General features: G+C 47.2%; 1 protein-coding gene across 1 annotated transcript; it reads left to right on the top strand.

Annotated features, from left to right (window-relative positions):
* Positions 1-7,238: 7,238 nt before the first annotated feature.
* On the top strand, positions 7,239-17,846 carry rap2c (RAP2C, member of RAS oncogene family). Its single transcript, XM_088925658.1, has 3 exons — positions 7,239-8,751; positions 11,428-11,750; positions 16,489-17,846. The coding sequence occupies exons 1-2, from the start codon at positions 8,479-8,481 to the stop codon at positions 11,704-11,706; spliced, it is 552 nt and encodes a 183-aa protein (XP_088781784.1). The 5' UTR covers positions 7,239-8,478; the 3' UTR covers positions 11,707-11,750; positions 16,489-17,846.
* The last annotated feature ends 104 nt before the right edge of the window (positions 17,847-17,950 follow it).

Here is a 17,950-nt window from a genome sequence, read left to right as displayed (position 1 = left end):
GGACCAGACGGCTCTTAGTTGAACAGATTGCTTGCTTCAACCATCACGCGTTTACAGGTCGTGCCAGGCTTCAGAGAGAGGTGACCTGTCAGACTCACTGGACTGGGGCTCTCCAGGACCAGGTCTGGACACCCGAGTCCCCCCGAGGCTATGCAAATAAAAAAAAAAGACCCTGGCACACAGAGAGAGAGCCCTTACCTCATTTACACTCATCACTGGTGGCAGCACTTTACCTTGTCCTTATTATCGGCTCTTTCTTCTCGTTCATTCTCAATGTTTCAAAGCCTTTTAGTATCTTTGAGGGTTGACCCACAATATGAGCACCCTGTATGCTGCTATCCTGAGCTCTGACGTCTTTAAAGAGGGCGAGAGGCAGCTGTCGCCCCCATCTCGCTGGTGCGTCCTGGGCTCTGCAGGAAGAGCTGCAGGCGGCTGTAGGGGTGACGGTTGTGTAACGAGCACACAGCGCCGAGTTGGTGCACCGCTTGGTGTGTGTTTCTTTCCAGAGCAGAAATGGAAGAAATCTGGTGAGCCTCTTCAAGAATGCAAATAAAGAGATAATTCTTTGGTAGTACAGCGGTTCGCTTCCTGCTACATTCATTGCTGATAACACCACCACCAGTGGCAGCAGTCTCGTCATGCCTGTGCTGTAATCCAAGTCTTGCATTAAACCGAAAGCACAAAAAGGCACAGGGTGTCGTACCGAGAGGGAGTCTGAGAGTGAAACTGTCTGAGGACGAACCCCACTCATGACTTGTGGACAGAGAAGACACGTTACATTAGCAAGCGGTTTGCCGGGCTGGCAATAATTTGAGAGGAAGTGCTCAAATTAATTTTCTCTTAATTAATTAATTGAATCCGCCAGCGTAGAGCGCTTTAATAATGAAGGATTCGCTGGAACAAAACTGGAATGGAATTTTATAACCTATTTCTTTTTCTGATTAGACATATAGCCAAAACACTACCTTGGCACTGGGCGAATTATTGTTCATAGGTGTGTGTATTCCCTGAGTTATGTCTGTTCCAAAAATATTACTGAAGGTGCGTTCAGTAATATTTTTCATGAAAACCCACAGTCTAGTTATTCCTATAGTTCTCCCCCTAATTACATGTAATTTAAATATAAGGCACCATTGATCCATTCAGCAAGTAATGTTTCAGTGAAAAGAACACTAGTATTTAACGGCTGAACTAAAATCACATTTTTGTTCTAAATGATCACTAAATTATTTAATTGAACAGCACCTGTTTATTTGAGCATAGTTAATTTGCTCCAGGCCTTTAGAAATTGTGGTTTTAAAGGCTGCCCTTTAAAACTTGCTGGACTGGGTTGGAGAGGAATAATCTCTGAGTAGGACCCTAGTGCCTTATAGGTTTTGCCTGGCTGTGCTCTCAGTTACTTAAGCAAGCGACCCTCACCAGGAGAGAGGGGTTATACAATGAGAGATGAGAGAATTGAATCTAGTTGCTCAGACAGACAATGAGGGTGTTGTGGGAGAGACCATGCAGAAGGAATTGCAGTCAGTGATGCATTAGGGTGGGGATATATCTTCGAATACTATGCTTTCAAGTTTTTCTGATACAATGGCCATACCTGGTCTGAATAGTAGCTAATGGCTGGTGATTAATAGATTTCTATCATTCCACTACAACGGAACAGTAAACATTTGTGCCAATGCAGATCACATACTGATTTATCCCCTTGCCCCCACCTTTCCAGTGCAAATTACCTTTTTTTATCCCTGCAAGGGTGTGGTATAACCCTTTCTGAGGAAAAGAACAGGGAAGGAAGTCCACAGAGCTGCAGAAGAATGAGGAAGTGTGAGAATGGAAAGACCATGGCCTCAACCAAACTTGACCTCTGCCGTCTCCCTTTCTGTTTTGCGATCACAACTAGAACTCAGACATTTTTATTGTCCCCATTTCCTTATAGGGGTTTCTTATGCAGGTTAGGTAACTGTTTATGCGCGTATCATTTACTGTAACTGTGCCTCTGTAGTTAAAGGAAATGTATGGTGAATCGATTTCAAGTTTGTCTTTTAACCGTCTGTCCAAGCCCCTGGGAACAATATTGCTATTGGAAAGTGGCAATATGGCTGGAAGACAGCCATTTCCTAAAGCAGCCATGCTGTAAGAACAAGGAAAGAGGAGCCATGATATCCTCCCAGCCTGTTCGGTAGTTTATTGATGCAAAGATCTCATCCAGAGGTTTCTTGAAAGAAAGAGCAGCGGCTTCAACAACATGGTGGGGTATCTTTTGTTCCACACTACTTTCCACTTCTCAGTGTGCAAATAACCTTAACTTCTTTCTTTCCAGCCAGCACACACTGAGAAACTCCCTCTGTGATAGCTTTACTGTACACGAGGCCCGGGAGGGCAGAGGAAGATCAGTGAAAACATTTCAAATGAATACAGGAAACTGTGATACAAGCGCTGCTGTTCACGTTCAATATGGTTAATGTCTACAAAACATCCCTCTAATTTTTGTGGAATAACAAAGAAAATCAGCTCTGTTTTCTGTCCTTTGTTTTGCATTAATTCTGCAATCCCATCGTTTTTCTTATATACCCTCCTAATTTGAGATTGCCAATTGATTTAGAAGTCATCAAACTACAGCTCCTTGTGTACAGTCTTGTAGGGGAGAATGTGGATGTGACCATATGCTCCTCTGACGATTGGCATCAGTCTGCCTTAACATCCAATGAGCTGCAGAATTATACCTACTGGTCTTGTAGCCAGTGCTCTTGTGATGATGCCTACGCACACAAACTGACTGCAGTGTGATGTCAGCTCCCTCCCTGAGTCTCTGCCTCTTCAGGGGAACAGGAGTGTGCAAATGTTCTGTGAAACATCATCTGTACATTTAACCTACGGTGATGAATACCAGCCCATTACCAAGCCTCTTTCGATTGCTGACAGCAGAATGGCAGGTATAAAAAGGAGGAAGGATCCACTTATTCAGCTGTTACAGTAAATACTTTGACGTCTGTCATAAAATTCAAAAGAAGCCTGGAAGGGAGATAAAAGAGAACGATAGAAGAATTCATTGTTTTCTTATCTTGGAAAGTGTGTGTCATGTAAAAGGCAAAGAATAAGGAAGTCTTCGCAGTTGTTAAGACTCTCCAAACCGGGAACACAGAACCTGGTAAATGAAACGGAAAGCGCTTTTTTTAGCACAATACTAGAATGTTTGTAGTGCTATGGATTGTAAATAAGAGCTGCACTCTCACACTACTAATCTTCCCTTAAGCAGAGGTGGGTGTTGGGAGTGGTCTGCTGCTTCAAAGGTCAGGAATTTTACTGTGAAACCTACTGATTGTTGAAAACGGGCTGCACGAGGAATTTTCCTGTGAAACCTACTGATTGTTGAAAACGGGCTGCACGTCACATTGCTACCTGTGCTACGGACTGCCTCCGTGGCACCCCAGACCCTGATATGTCTTATATTTACCCAATAAAAAACAAATTAACTGACTCCTGCACACCAGGCAACTTAATCCAAGATAACTGCTGAATAAATTCAGCAGTCATATCACCCTGCAACTCCCAGCTGGCAGCCCACTGAAGCCTGGTCAGTACCTGGATGGGAGACTCCTGGGAAAAACTAAGGTTGCTGCTGGAAGTGGTGTTAGTGGGGCCAGTAGGGGGCGCTCACCCTGTGGTCTATCTATGTGGATTCAAATGTGGGACCAAATGCCCCAATATAGTGATGGGGACACTGTACTGTAAAAAGGCGCCGTCCTTTGGGTGAGACATGAAAGTGAGGTCCTGACTCTCTGTGGTCATTAAAAATCCCAGGGCGTTTCTCAAAAAGAGTAGGGGTGTTACCCTGGTGTCCTGGCCAAATTTCCCATTGGCCCTTATCAATCAGGGCCTCCTAATAGTCCTCATCTCTAAACTGGCTTCATCACTCTGCTCTCCTCCCCACTGAGAGCTGGTGTGTGGTGAGCATACAGTACTGGTGCACTCTGGCTGCTGTCGCATCATCCAGGTGGGGCTGCACACTGGTGGCGGTGGAGGGGAGTCCCCATTACCTGTAAAGTGCTTTAAGTGGAGTGTCCAAAAAAATGTTATATAAGTGTAATGAATTAGTATTACTGTAGTCAGCATAGTGCAAATAACACACTGTGTAGGCTTAATTGATCTGCTTGCTCGTTTAAACTTTTATGTAACTTGTCCTTCGCGAGTCTTGAGTGTCAAAAATACCTTTCTCCTCATTCTCAAATCACAACGTTTCAGTACTTTTGAAGATTTACCCAGAAAATGAACACCCTGTATTCTTCTGAGCTTTAACATCCTTAAAGAGTTTTCTCAAAACTACTTCTTCCTTCAGTTGTTTAGGCACGCTTCTGCTCCTGACTGCCATTGCTTCTGATTTAACAAACCAGTTTACAAGTTGACCATTTTCTGCCGAACAGACGCAGGTGAATGAGACAGTATCAAGACAGGCTCACGGTGGGCGTGACACTGAACTACCAGACGCGCCCAAGAGCAGTATTATTCCCTTCTGCAGAGCTCCAGTTGTTACATTTCAGACAACACCCCTGGTTGAGGGCGTTCTGAAGGGCGCATATCATTTGTGAGAATAGATCTCTTTAAGATGCTGCATTCCAGTAACACGTTTATTTCTTCTGGATATCGAGAACACAGTTCATACTTAAACAACAAGTAATACAAATAGCAATGTTTATAGCACGGATTTTCTTTCGCTGTAATTCTTCAGACACAAAAAAAAGAACACCCCACAAACTTCACCATTCCCAAGTCCTTCGTAATTAGAGAACAATTATTAGAAATTAATAATTCTCCCCATCCGCATATAAAAAGGTGAAACGTGCAATAAGCTGTACTGTACTGCATTTCGCTAGAGAAGGCTGTACACCGGCAGTGCCCTTATTTCCCCCTGACGTCGGCAGTGTTTTGGTTTGATCTGATTCGCCTATTATTTCAGGGGGCGGGGATTTGAATGAGTGAGTTCACGACACGAGGGAGACCCGCAGAAAGGAGCCGGGATCTCTCCTGCTGCAGCCGGACACTGACACCTACTGGCCAACGGCAGTAAAGCACTTACTCTATGGGCTAAATGCTAAATTTAATTTTGTTTTTCGAGTTTAAGAAAATAAATATCCAGATTTAACTGTCCTGGAAGATGAAGTCGATGTTATAACCCAGGGCTTCCCAACCCTGGTTCCAGAGACTCACACACCGGATGGTTTTATTCTAGCCGAGCTTAATGCCTTAATTAAAGCCTTGTTTGAACGGCTAAATTGCTTGATTGCACTTTTTGCAAGTTATTTTTTCTCCTCTCAAAAGCTTGTAATCTTCTGCCACCTGTGAAATACGGCGGATAAAATGTGAGCCTCTTGTTTTAGAGCTGAACGCAGTTCGAATGACTCCTGTCCCGAAATCAATTGATTACTTCAGGGTGAGGTGGTGTATACGGAGAACCAGCCAGAACAGCTGTTATGTGACCTCACAGGACTGGGAACCCTTGCTTTAAACATCTCATTAAATATAATAGGTCTTGGGTGAAGCCAAAACAAGAACTATGTCATTCCGGTGACCATGTCCTCCCTGAACCTTGTTGAACCCTGTAGTGACACGTGCTGTCCAGCTACTGGTTACCAATCTTGTTACAACCTATTCCACGCAACATCGCTGTCACAGGCGTTCTTCATTCATATGAATAACTGTATATATGGCCCTTTTTTCACCTAGGCTTAGCTTATATAACGGAGGCTTTCAGATTCGGGTGTTTTAAGAATCACCTCAGCAGGATAAACTTTGAGGAACGTGGGTCTCGCTCAGAGGCAGTGAATCTTGAAACCCGGATTCCATCTTATTTCAGGACTTTCCAAATTAACACTGAATTCATTTTTATTTGCTTAATGAACCCTGTAACCTTCGAAACGCTCCAATAATTAAGATTTACCTGGAGCAGAGAGTTGCAATAGCCTAGAATCCAGGTGCCAGGTAGGACCACACCTGGTGTCATTTAAAGCCGCTGGCGACGAGAAAGGAACGGAAATGACGCATCCTTGCGCTAACCGCGTGTTTCAATGACGTCACGCAGTGGACTCTGTATGAAGCTGTTCCCTCTTGGAATCGGTGTTAAATTCTGCGGTCTAGAGCTAATGTGCCGCTCAGACTGGACGGGTTGCGAAAACAATTTGTATCGTTACCTAAAAAATACATTCAGCCGCTGTTGTCTGACCCAGTTTTAACGCACAGAATGGTGTTAACGTCATACGTTATTGGCCACGACTGTACCAGACAGGGGCGGCACGGTAAAGCAGTGGTGAGCATTGCTGTCTCGCAGCGCTGGGGCTCGGGGTTCAAATCGGGACCTGGGGGTGCTGTCTGTGTGGAGTTTGCATGTTCTCCCCATATTTGCGTGTGTTTCCCCCCACAGAGCAAAAACATATCGATAGGAAGTTATGTGTCTGCCCTCTGGCGGACCGGTGTCCCTTCCAGGGTGTGCCCTGCCATAAGGCTCCGTCTCACCCACGACCCTGAACTGGAAGAAGCTGGATACGGTACAGCATCTGTAAGGCCGATTTAAGGCCGATACGAAGTAGTGTGTGGCCAAATTTCCCCCTGGATTTGACGAATCATGGCCTCCTAAAAATCCCCATCACTGAACTGCCTTCATCGCTCTGTTCTCCTCCTCACTGAGAGCCGGTGTTGGGGGAGCGGACCGGCGCACTCTGTCTGCTGTCGCCTGTGGGGGTGGAGGGGAGACTCCCATTACCTGTAGAGCGCTCTGAGTGGAGAGTCCAGAAAGGTGCTATGTAAGTGTAAGGGATTAATATTTTTAAATACAGTCTACAAAAATCGTATTTTTTTAAAAATGTAATCAACAGCCGCTTGTTAAGATGCAATAAAACAGCGACCCATGAAACATACAGCCACAGCGGTATCATCCTTGACAAAAGGTAGTATATTGCCCCCCGTTTCCTCTTGTCTCGCGGGAAAGCGGGGCAAGGGGCTGTGTTCAACAGCTGAACACGTAAGGCTTTATTCCATGCTGAAAAGAGAAGAAAAGAAACACAACGTTTCGGCTGTGGAGCCTTCTCCGGGTGTCGCCGTGTTGAACAGTGGGGGCAGAGCTCAAGAAGCTGTGCGATGCCCACTAGGGTGCTGTGCACCTTAGCCGCCAGAGGGGGCGCTCGCATTCGCTCTGCGCTCGAGTCCGGGCCTATCTAGGCGCGGTGGGGGGGGATGTCGTGGGCACGTCCATTCGCGCGCCGCTTCCGGTTTCAGGCCTGGCGAGCGTCTTTGCTGCTGCTGCGAGAGAGAGAGAGAAAGAGGGGAGGGAGTTTCAGTTTCATTGCAAACGGAGAACAAGGAGGAGGGCAGCAATGATCTGAAATTAAACCTTTTAAATGAGGAAAACTACACATCCGCTCAGGCGGAAGAGGGAGGGCCGAGCTTCAAGCAAGCCGTCGTTGAGAGCCGACTGCTTCGAAAACCGGTAGCACAAAATTTTCAGCCCTCGTCTTTTTTTTTTTAAAGCCCTGCTACATTTTCTTAATTCGGAATCAACCGGCGTTTCAAACATATAAAGAGGGGGCGGATTGCATTAGTTTTTATTTCTTTATTGGCACGTACGTCTGTGAATCGGACAGGATACAAAAAAAAAAAGAATTTCTTGCCCTCTGCCTTTTACAGATTGGGACAGGAAACGTGACTTAAAGGGAGCTGAAAATATATGCGGCGTATTTTATATTTCCTGTTCGGCAATCTCGTAACTGTTTATCCTGGTCCGATTTCTTTCATTTCTCAGCAAGGAATCGCGATTTTAAGGGATATTTTCCGCGTGGTTCTCGCGGTAGAGGGAGGTCAAGCCCCACTGCGGTAGAAAATCGCTGAGCAGCGACGACTGTGCAAAGGCTTGCTGCTCCTGACAATATATATATATAATTATTAGAATCAGGTGAATCTTAGCACTTTACCTTGTTTTTGTAGCAGTCGATCTATGCTTTGCTATGGTCTAATACGCTAGAGAACCCTGGACAGCAGTTTCCGTGTGGGCTGTGTACTATTGCACTTTTTTTTTCCCGCTGGAGAATTTTTGCTAATTTTTTTTTTTGAAAAAATGAAAACCACCTGTTCCCTTTCGGGCTCCGTTCACCATTCGAAAAGGGCGTTAGACGCTTTCTGTGGGGGCGTTTAAAAGCGGTTTTTAAGTTTGTTCTTCGGGCTGCCGTTGGTCCCTGCCTCTTGTGCGACTTCGCGCTGGTCAGAAACAGAATGAAGGGGTGTAGGACTGGCACGGTGTAGACGTTGGGTGTCTCTTCTCGAAATTTATTTTTATTTTCAAATGTGCGTCTACACACCCGGACCCGCTTGAAGGAGAGAGAGCAGCCCTTTTCTCCCCCTCGGTCTCTCTCTCTCTCGTGTGTGTGTGTGTGTACATCTATTTTTTTAATTTTATGTTTCTGGCTGGAGGGATAGCTAACTCTCACTCGCAGCCCAATGAGGGAGTACAAGGTGGTCGTGCTGGGCAGCGGGGGCGTCGGCAAGTCGGCTCTGACCGTGCAGTTTGTCACCGGGACTTTCATTGAGAAGTACGACCCCACCATCGAGGACTTCTACCGGAAAGAGATCGAGGTGGACTCTTCGCCTTCGGTGCTGGAGATACTGGACACGGCCGGAACCGAGCAGTTCGCCTCCATGCGGGATCTCTATATCAAAAACGGCCAAGGATTCATTTTGGTCTACAGCCTGGTAAACCAGCAGTCATTCCAGGTAACGAGAGAGAGAGAGAAAAGTATTGTGACTCGTGTTATTGTTGCTTTGATTGCAGTACAGGAAGCGCACGGGTAGCTCGCCCTGTACTGCAGAAACAAGAGTTACTTTTCGTTACACTTTTCCAGTTCTCCAGTTTTAAATCGCACAGCCTGACGCGTTTTGACGATTGCTAAAACTTTTTGTCCACAGACCGCCCTCAGAAATGAGTTTCGTCGGTGAGAGAAGTTCTTGTGGTGTAGTTCAGCGACTTTCCCCCCTTTACTTTAAACGTTTAGTTATGTTCTGAGTATAGTAATAGCTGTAACTGTGGTTCCACACGCGTTTCTACCGACCCCGACTGAATCAGACCCATTTTGAACGCTGTCATTGCACAGAGTGAGCTCCCGTGCCTCTGGAGCTAACGTCTTCGTGGTCTGTACCCTAGTGTGGGTGGTTCGACTCCATCAAAAATAGGGGATGCCTCTTTTTTTAGATGCAAACATCGTGGCACGTTTTCATTTCCTTGAGGCGGTTCAGCTCGAAAGGTTTAAATGCGTGGTGTTAACCTCGCCAAGTGCTATATCTAGAAACCCACCTCGCCTTAAAAAAAAGGTGTCCCGTGCAGGGTGGGGCACGTCCACAAGCGTGCTTTCATTCCTACAGACTGTGGGAGAGAGCGAGACTGTGGAAGGCTGCCGCCACTTTCCTGACAGACCGCTCCGTTAAATACGGTTGCCATGCACAGAGCTCCAGGTGATTGAAAGCAGCGGTGATCCGTGGTTACCTGGCTGCCTCGCTCAAAAACACCCTATAAAACCCTGGAAGGCATTCGAGGAATGTGACGTCTTTTGAGGGAAACGCACGGAAGTCGGGACGTCAGACGTCCCCTGGCATTCCAGGAAGCGGCGATAGGGAGACTCCTGTTTACAGGGGCTTGCTGGGTTCCAGTAGCCAGTGCCAGCCCACCGCTGGGGTCTCGGGTTAAAGTCCACCCGTTCTCGTTCCTGAAAGCAAATGGGTGCAGGCGCCCACGTTTGGCTGAGGTTTTCAGTGAACTTTCCCTGTTCACGTGATGTGGAGATCGTGTGCATCAAAAAAGTATAAACTATGTCCGGTCCCCTGTAAAAAAAAATAAAAAAATCACTTTCAGATCCCTGAAGGACACGACAGGATGCAATATCTTGCAATGTGCCTGGTGCACGTTTTGTAGTTTAATTCTAACGCATATATCAAAATGGAAAGTTAGATAGTTCCTTTTGAGAGCTGCAAAAGGCACTGATTAAGATTTTGTGTGTCTGGAAGGGGAGGGTATTAATTATTCTTGGCGGTGAATTGGCTTTAAACCACACCCCCTGTGCTCAGCAAGGTGGGGGGCCCGAGTGTACTGTGTTCTGCAAAGCACTTTTCCCCAGTGGCTGCAGCCTTGCGTCGTGTGGCTCCTGGCTCTGGTGCCAGGCAGGCCAGCTGTGAAAGAGCACCAGAAACCACAAGCCTGTAGCGGGGCTGTGTCCCAGTTTGGAGAGCTCCCACAGCCTTTCAGAAGAGGGAGTGCGTCGTGTTTTACCCTCCCCAAATCACATGTTTTCAGACTGTAGAAACCTCAGTTTGTAGCCCTTGCCATCAGGCAGGCCCTGGACAGGGAAGGGACAGGGTTAAGGTTGATTTAAGCATATGCCTGTGTCGAAGACAGTAATTATAATTGAGAGAGTTATGTGAGAAATGCTGACATTCGGGCAAGTCAGTGCTCTACATTGGCCACATGGTTTGGATGTACACCCATACCTCTTTGTTCAAATGTCATTTGTTCCCAGAAACCCTTTTGTCGAGTGAAAATTCATAAAAATATTTTTTTCCGTTATTTCTTATGGGGAAAAATTATGATCCGTTCCCTTCCTCAAAAATTTCACCCCTACATTAAGTTTTGTTCACCAAAAATGACAACGGAAACACTAACTAACTAACATTCATGCTGTGGTTTGTGTTTTTAGTAATAAACTGCTTACCTAGTTAGACATAATCATTCCTAAGTACAGTACTGTACAGTTACCACTTCATCTGCTGCTTGTTACAGTTTTCTTTTTCTTAGCTTTAGGGTCCATGATAAAGTCTAAACCACAGATATTCACACAAAAAGTAAGCGCGCAGACAATAGTGATCACTGCACGGAGCAAGGCGAGGCGAACTGTGTCGCACATCTCTCCTGCCACTCCGTAGGCTCTGTGCTCGCTCACCCAGGCTAGTCAGTGGAATGTGATGCGGACATGCGCATCGAGCCGTATGACGCCTTCCTCTTCACTCTCTGCATTTGGCGGAGGATGTCCACATTTTTCTTCGTATCGCCTGTTCGTGGTTTTCCCAATGTGGCTTTTGTGATTTGGAATTTGGGTAACGGTTCACAGGCTTCATAGCAGCGAAATGACATGGAAACCAGTTGTGGAAAGAGGTCAGGGTGTAGTTTAATTATGGGACGCATGGAAGGTTAGTCCCTGGAGTTGCAGGTGTTGATCACTTCTTGTCCTCGCATCAGAACAGGTGTCGTGTCCCCTGTGTGGTCCCACACGTCCGTGAAGAAGCCCTCCGGGTTTCCTGAAGGCTGCATGTGTCATCTGTTTCCCGGGCGGCCTGTGTAAGCGCTTGTGCCCCCCCCAGTGCTGGCTGGGCAGGCCCTGACCCCCCCCCCTCTGTCCCCCCCAGGACATCAAGCCCATGCGGGACCAGATCGTGAGGGTGAAGCGCTACGAGAAGGTGCCGCTGATCCTGGTGGGCAACAAGGTGGACCTGGAGTCGGAGCGCGAGGTGTCGGGGGCGGACGGCCGCGCGCTGGCGCAGGAGTGGGGCTGCCCCTTCATGGAGACCTCGGCCAAGAGCAAGACCATGGTGGACGAGCTGTTCGCCGAGATCGTGCGGCAGATGAACTACGCCTCGCTGCCCGAGAAGCAGGACCAGTGCTGCACCACCTGTGCCATCCAGTGAGAGCGGCCCCGAGCGAGCCGTGTCTGGGGCCGGCGCTGAAGCAGGTGAGCTCTCCGCGCTTTCTGAAGCTTGAGCCCCCGGGCACAGGCAGGGCAGTAAATCCCGGGGAAGTTTCAAACCATCCGTCCTGCTTAACCGTGGCGCCTGAAATCACGGGAAAACACCTGGAGCAGTCACTTCTTTTAGGCACCTGGAACTTTATAGCCACCTGTTTTGGAAACTCCAAAAAATTTCCTCAGCCCCACCTGCCATGAGAGGCGCTCTTCTGACCGGCTGCCAGCCTTGTGGTGCCTGATGGGGGAAGTTTACAGAGCTGCCATTCAGCTGCAAGCCCGCAGGTGCCGGGGAGTCCCAGGTGTCATATTCTTGGTGAGGACGTTGGAGCCCTGGCGCCCCAATCCTAGCCCCATCCCCATTCCCATCCCTGGCGGAGCGCTGTTCCCCCGGGACAGCTGGGCTAGTGGCCTGACCCAGGCTGGGCCTCCCGACATCCGGAGCGTCACCCGTGCACTGGACGCACTGCTTGAGTTGCCCTCGGCTGCTCATTTAAGTTACACCCAACAGAACAGCCCACCGCTGAGGTCCCGCCACCTCCGCGTGCGTCTGCCAAGCTGAGACCAAGCTGCCGCTCGGGTGAAGTGGCATAACGTTTTTATTCGTCCCCCGTTGCTGGTTGCCACCGAGCACCGGAATATTAATTTAAAACTGGCCCACAGGTCAATGTTGTGTTACGTGCTCTAGCACCAGGTGCTGGACGTTCTGGCGAGGGAGCTGAGATTACTGCAGCCCTTCTAAAGTTCAGTGCCCTGTGATTTAGGCCTTTCTTGGGTGTAAATGTGAAAAGTGTCTCTGCAGTGTTGGCTCTGTAATTTTGTCCTGCTTGCTTACTGCTGGGAGAGGCTCGTGGTCTGCCTTTAAGTCGGGCGTTCCTGGCCTGTTGGATAGATCTCTGCTGTGATTTTTTTTTGCTACAGATTCCGTCCATTAGCCTTTCCGTACCGTTTGAAACGTCTTCTGCCTCTGCTGTCCGCAGTGTGTGTCCTGACATCACTGTAGAGCTCGCACTGGGGGTGTTTTGAGTTCTCAGAACCTCTTATCCTCCCTCTCACTGTGAGTTTCAAGGTGTGCCTTGCTGTCCTGTTTCTATATCAAATGCATCATTTTGAAAGTGAAAACGCGAAACTCTCTTAAAAGATTTCCTGAGGTATGAACTACAGGGCAGATTTTTTTTTATCCTTGTCCCAAAGACTGTGTGATATCCCCCCACCCCCCAAAACGGTCCAGCCGTCTGGTTGAAGTTAACTCTGCAACCATGCAAGAAACAGCTGGAGGTGATTTTCAGCTGATGTGCCGAATGGCTTCCGCTGTTTTACAGCCTTTCTTGTTTAGTTCAATTGGTAAAATGACGTCCCTGGTGGAATTTTCTTTGTGTGGAGTGATGGTGGGCAAAGTGCTTTCTCTATAGTCCTGTAAGGTGACATCTGGATCAAAGAAGTGGATCTGATTCTCCAGCTGGAGGTGGGGGACTGTTCTAGACAGGTGCCTTGTGCTTCCTGTGAGTTTCCCCAGCCCCTGTAGGTGGTGTGCTGCGTGTTTCTAGGGTTTACGAGGGGTGCATGGCTGATGGTTTGTCGGCTGGGCCGTTATCGGGCGATCACAGGAAGAATGTGGCACAAAACAGATGCTGTCTATACAGGCGAAACCTGGAGGGAGGGAGAGAGTGTGGAAGTGAGAGGAAACTCAGAGCTCACAACATCCTGAGTGAAATTGCTGCTCCAAAACAGGAAACACATTTCTCTGCTGTTAAAAAGTACCCCTTGAGTGTGCACAAACATGAGAATACACACACACACACGCCCACCCACCCTCGGGCCCTCTCTCCCCTGAACAGCTATGCTTGAAGTAATGGTGTTTGTTCTTGCCCGTCTGCTTGTGTCAGAGTGTGGAAAAGCCTACTTTGGTGGCATGCACTTCGCAGAGCTTGCTGCCTCCTCTTGCCTTACCACTTCTTCCCTGCTTTCCTAGGAGTTTTATAATAATGCGAGAGGCTGTGTTGTAATAGTGGATAAAAAGCAATTTTGCTTTTTTTCAGACCCTACACTTGGATGCATCGGTTGTTACTTGGCTCCCTCAGAAGGGATGCAAACCTTGCATGTTTCCTTTTCAGAAGCTTGTGGTTTTAAGAGTCGGTAGGTGCCAATGGCAGAGCTGGTGTGAATCAGAGGTGAGATGCAGCTCTCTCTGACAATGCTGTAAGCACATAGGAGCTGCTCTTGGGTGGCCAGCCAGTGATACCCTGCCCAACACCTACCCGACTCCTAGCCTATCTTGCCATCTCATTTCGAACAGGACCTGTTTAACAGGAAGCAATTCAGTGATAGCTATGCCATTCTCACCCTGGGTGTGTATAAGCTTAAAACCGACAACAGGAGGCATTTATTTACACAAACATAGTGAGCGTATGGAACAAGCTACTGTTGAAGCCAATTCTGTGGCTTCTTTTAAGAGATACTGGATGGGATCAGTGAAATTAGCTCCTATCCCCCAAACAAGCATAGATGGACTAAATTGTTAATAAATAAATTAATAAACTAAATGGTTTATAACTGTTCTTATGTTCTTAGACCCATTACGTTTGTGATTCTTGTCCAACCTGAATATCTGTGTCATGACACATGTAGTATAAGATAAGATCACTTTATTAGCTGTATACAATTTCTTGCATTAGGAATGATCTTTTCACAGACCCCAGCTTGCTCTCCATGAGACGCACAGACAGGGAGAGAAGCTGGGGGTCAGAGCGCAGGGTCAGCCATTTATATGGCGCCCCTGCAGCAGTTGGGGTTAAGGGCCTTGCTCAGGGGCCCAACGAAGTAGGGCCCCTTCTGCTGGCTGGGGGATTTGAACCAGCAACCTTCCAGCCACAGGCGCAGATCCTTAGCCAAAGAGCCACCACTCCACCTATGCCAGTATTGACTGGCCGCTGGCAGGAGAATGCAAAAATGGGTTCCTTCTTCATTTGCCCGGGACTCAAACAAAAAGCTGTAATGTCTAAATCCTGCTAATGAGTTTCAGAAAGTTTTAACACGGTGCTAAAGTAGAAACTTGGTGTTCTCTTTAGAGCAGTAAGTTGTACCCTGCTATGAAATATCTTCTCATCGGCTGATCGGTTTATTTCTGGTTGTTTATCTGTGGTGCCCTTTAACATTGTGTGGTCATCAAAGGTCTGCACTCTGAAGCACCTTAGAGCACACAGGCAGCCTTCCTGTTTATTCATAGGCTTCCTGTTTCAAACTCCTGTCAGCTCTTCGCTTCACGAGCAGTATCGCGCCGTTGGCTCGTATTGATGCCTCTCTCTGCCCCTGCATGCTGATCCTTAGTCCATTTATAGTCTTTTTTTTTTTACATGGCTCTTCATTTATTAACCTTCATCGCCACTGTCCACACGGTCGTCATAAACTTGGAACAGTTGTTTTAGTGAAATGAAACTATACAGAATGTAGAACTTTGTGGTTCTGTTGGCCTGTTGGTCATATTGCTTTTTGTTTTTTCAGACGGGGAAGTTATTGAGGAATCTGAAAAGCAAAGGCTTCTTAAAAACAAGTCGATACCAAGCTTGCTCATGCTGAAAACCGTGATGGGCAACAGAGGCGAAAAATGCTTCTTTAAAGGAATTAATTTCCTTGAAATCATTGCTTCTGGGCTTTGAAGGGGTTTCCCAGAACCGCAGAGACGTATATGCACCTGTGTACAAAACCGAATGGGCAAGGCCAGGAAGAGCGATGCTCTTTTGAGAGCCCCTGTTTCCAATGTGGGTCGCCAGGCTTTCGCGGACATGTGCGGTGCCAGCTCAGCTGTCGTTGATAGTCCACTTTCACTGTCAGCAGAACCTCCCAGCGCCTTGCCACGCGGGGGCGCGGTCGGGGTGTCGGCAAACATTGCGATCGGAATAAAATTGGGATATCCAGGATCAGCCGATTGAGCTCGGAGGGCTAACGGAGTCGGAGGAAGGGTGACGCCCTGAGGGTTTGTTCTCCTGCTGATACTCCAGGGCAAAGCGCTGAAATCCCACAGACTAAGAAGTGACATCTGGCGTGAGCGGTGCGCCCTCCGGCTTCTGCAAAGGCATATGGTGACTGTTCTCTCCCACGGCAGGTGTTAAGTGCTTTAGTAGATGAAGCCTTTAAACCCACTAGGTGTTTTTCCCTCCCATTACTGACAGACTCCCCCTCCAGCCATGGTGATTATATTTGCAAATTTTTTTTTCCAAAACGGCATAAGAACTCGACCGACGAGGCCAAAACGCCCGATGCGGAAGCCTTTGTGTCTGATCTGTTTTTCTTGGTGCTGAAGTAGTTTTTATCACGGTGGAGTGGTGGCTCTTTGGCTCAGCACCTGTGCCTGTGACTGGAAGGTTGCCGGTTCAAATCCCGTGGCCGGCAGAGGAACCCTACTCCGTTGGGCAAGTGAGCAAGGCCCTTCACCCCAACTGCTCCAGGGGCCCCGTATAAATGGCTGACCCTGCGCTCTGACCCCAAGCTTCTCTCCCTGTCTGTGTGTCTCATGGAGAGCAAGCTGGGGTCTGCGAAAAGACAAATTCCTAATGCAAGAAATTGTATACAGCTAATAAAGAAACATTATCATTGTCATCATTTGGCAAGGGTGATAGATTGTAGTGTAGTACGTTTTCACAAGTAGGTCCCTGCCTATAAAGCAAAAGTGAAAATGGAAAAGATGGCTGATAATCTTTGTAACCTTTGTATTTTGTAATCTGTTTTGTAGGGAAAAAAAAAACACGCTGGAGGATGCCTCGCCCACCCATTGCATTGACGACCTTGACCAGCTCACGGGCCGCTGAGCTGAGCCTTGACCTCTGACCTCTGCACCAGGGGAGGCCAGCTCTCCCGTGCTTACTAACAAAACAAGCCTGTCAGGTTGGCCGCCAGGCTCCTGGGCCCAGACTCAGACTCCAGAGCACACCTGCTGTCTTCATACGTGTGACATAAACCGTGTAATAGCATATACACTAGTTTAAAATGATGCTTTGGGGTAGGTATTGCGAATTTGTAATTGAGGTGGGGGGAGGGGGTGGCATTTGCTCAGGACGTTTCAATATTTCAACCATCCTGGAAGGTGCTCAATCAGTATCTCCATTCTTTTTATTATTATTTTTTCTTTTGTTAAAGGTGATATCTTCCATGGTCGATGATAATGGCTATTATGCAAGACTAATTGCCCCCTTTTTATTTTTTTATCTCATTTGTTAATGCTTTTTTTTCCCCCCTCCTCCTAAAATATTTATTAAATTCTTAAATTCAGTATTAGATACTCATGGCCTTTTTAATTTTGCTTTGTGAATATATATATATTGTTTTAATGGAAAGTTAATTGAGCCTTAAAGAATTGTTACAGACTTTATCTGTGTATTTTTACTGTGTCAGTGCTGCTTTGTTTTGATTGCTAACAATCAACCTCTTCTTTGTTGTTGGCTGGGCTCTGCTGTTTCTTTCTGTACACCAGGGCATTCCAAAACGGCATGATCCAGATCGGATTTACTCTTGGCAGCCAGGAATGACGGGATACCGTGTTGAGCTCTGTTGGGAATGAAAGCCTTTTCTCATTGAAGTCAACAGAGGATATTACCGTGATTCTGGCAAGTTGTTGTTTGGAGAGGGTTAGAAATGATCCGAGGTAACTTTGCAGGTTAAATTTTTACGGAATGTAGAGGGGGGGAAATTAAGGTTAGTATAAGTTTCCCAGTGCATGCCCACTTTAATCTGATTCTGTTGAAACTGCAGTGTTAAAGTTTCGAACGATCTCTCCATCGGGTAGGGACAGAATTTCTCGACGCGTTCCGAACGCAGTTGAAACGCTTCTCGAGGCTAAAGTAAAAACCCATGTTCCGCTGAGATCGCCCCCTAGTGTTTTGGCAGCCTTGTGCGCTGGTGAATGTGGAGGTTGTGGGAGACTTTTACTGGCTCCTCACTAAAGCCAGTCTGGATCATGCCTGGAGTTGCTGCCTCTGGAAAAATGAACCAGCTGAGACCGTGTTGTGTGTCTGCTGGCTACTTTTGGTCAGGTCTTGTAGATTACTAGTTAGGTTAGTGTAAAGTTTCTAATAAAATTTAATTTTATAGCCACTTCTTTCCCCACTCTGTTTTTTTTGGCAAATGTATTTCTGTCAGGTGGTGGTGATCGAGGTTTGCTGACTTTCGCGGGTCCCCATGACCCCCAAAAAGACTGC

This window comes from Atractosteus spatula, chromosome 9 (genome assembly GCF_055471065.1).
Source record: "Atractosteus spatula isolate fAtrSpa1 chromosome 9, fAtrSpa1.hap1, whole genome shotgun sequence".
Lineage (NCBI taxonomy): Eukaryota > Metazoa > Chordata > Actinopteri > Semionotiformes > Lepisosteidae > Atractosteus > Atractosteus spatula.
The sequence above is the reverse complement of the archived record's forward strand: the minus strand, read 5'-3'. Positions and strand labels throughout refer to the sequence as shown.

Coding starts and splice junctions, on each gene's coding strand:
- rap2c (XM_088925658.1), top strand. CDS start 8,479: ATGAGGGAGTACAAGGTGGTCGTGCTGGGCAGCGGGGGCGTCGGCAAG. Junction 8,752..11,427: donor TAAACCAGCAGTCATTCCAG/GTAACGAGAGAG, acceptor TGTCCCCCCCAG/GACATCAAGCCCATGCGGGA.